General features: G+C 65.5%; 1 protein-coding gene across 1 annotated transcript in view; it reads right to left on the bottom strand.

Moving 5' to 3' along the window:
* TMEM210 (transmembrane protein 210) overlaps positions 1–208 on the bottom strand; it is a 1,025-nt gene extending 817 nt beyond the window's left edge. The window contains exon 1 of the mRNA XM_077771573.1: positions 88–208. Coding sequence (XP_077627699.1) covers positions 88–175 — 88 coding nt within the window. The 5' untranslated portion in view covers positions 176–208. The remainder of the gene's footprint in view (positions 1–87) is intronic.
* Between the last annotated feature and the right edge of the window lie 1,376 nt (positions 209–1,584).

The following is a 1,584-nucleotide window of genomic DNA, read 5'->3' as shown; positions in this document are numbered from 1 at the left end:
CCCCCCGCCAGTGGAGGGCCCCCGGGGCCGCCCCTCACCCCAGGAGGGGCCCTGGCTGGGGCAGGGTTCAGGGGCCGGAGGAGGCACCTGCAGCAGGGATGAGCAAAAGGGACAGACATATCAGGCCAAGGGGGCCACCAGCCAGGCAGGAGTCAGGCTGGGGACAGGGGGCCATGTCCAGCCCCCAGCCCCACCACACACCTCTGGACGGAACCCATCGGAAGGTGCTGACCTCACAATAGGGCTGTGGAGCAGGGCGGGGGTGGGCGGTGAGGGGTGGTCAGGGCTTCAACCGGAGCTTCACTTGAACTTCAATGTGGGAGCAGAGGAGCTCTGGGCGGGCGACCCGGGGTGGGGCAGGTAGGGTGGATGGGGCCTGGGAGCCGCTTCCCAGTGTCTCCCAGTGTCGCTGGATCCGGCCTCAGGGGATGGTGCCTTGCAGGGAAGGGGGTGGAGGCCACCCTTAGGCTCCTGGGATAGTGGAGACAATGACCTGGAAACCCTGGGTGGGGGTTGCTGCTTCTCAGGGACGATGACAGCTCAGGTGAGGCCTGGGCCCCAGCTCACCAATGCCACCATCCTTCCAAGGCTGGCACGAGCAAGGGCCACAGAGGGGCAAAGCACGGGCCTGTGCTCGCTGGCCCCCCTCGCACTGGCAGTGCTGGGGAGGATCCTGCCCCAAGGGGGATCCCTCAGCAGGGCCTGAGGCCGGAGGAACGGCCAGGCTCTCCAGTCCCCCAGGAGCCGTGGGGGCATCGCCCACAGGCCTTCCCACAGCCACAGCCACGAGGTGCGTCTGGCTGAGAAGTGGCTGCAGGCAGCATATGAGGCTCCCGGTTGACTGTGTCACTTAGTAGAGCCCGCCTGCCCCCGAGGGCTTCTTCCTTGTGCACCTTCCTGCCTGAGGGACTCACCTGCAGGCTGGCATTGTGGGGCTTGACCTGAGCCGCCTCCCTCCTCCCCTAGGGACCAGGGGGAGTTGTCCCCCCCCCCACGACTGACTCCACAGGGCACCAGGGGCCCTGGCTGACCCGTCATCGAGGGCCGCCCTGACTCTTCTGACACAGGTGTGTGCTGCTGGCGCAGGACGCGCCTCGGGGACCAGCCGGCAGTGCCTGTTGCGTGATGCTGGGACCCAAAACACAGGGGTTTTTTGGTTGCTGTTGGTTTTTTTTTTTTAATCACATTCGTTAACAAACCAAGTCCACAGGGACATGAAGCAGGTGCTCCTGTGTCCGGGAGGTGACACGTCGGCCCTGCCAGACCAGTCTAGCCAGTTTGCATCCTGGTTAGGATGACGGAAGTGAACTCAGCCCGGAAGGGCGGGTGTCGGGACCTTGGGGCCTCCACCAGAGCGCTGAGCAAAGGTCAGGAAGGCCCCCTTCTAGTGGCCGCAGCACAGCAGCCTCGGGGGTGGGGTGGGAGCCCGAGTGAGGCGAACATTGGCTCGTCGGAATCCGGCCACTTCGTCCAAACCCGTGGCCAACAGGACACTCTGGAGAGGGGGTCCCAGCAAGGACCGACACCAGGGCCCCTGGGGAACAGGTCAAAGTGGAGAGGCAGGGGAGGCGCTGGAAGGCAGTC

This window comes from Crocuta crocuta, unplaced genomic scaffold (assembly GCF_008692635.1).
Source record: "Crocuta crocuta isolate KB4526 unplaced genomic scaffold, BGI_CrCroc_1.0 scaffold1013, whole genome shotgun sequence".
Taxonomy (NCBI): Eukaryota; Metazoa; Chordata; class Mammalia; order Carnivora; family Hyaenidae; genus Crocuta; species Crocuta crocuta.
This window is presented reverse-complemented; position numbering and strand designations above follow the sequence as displayed.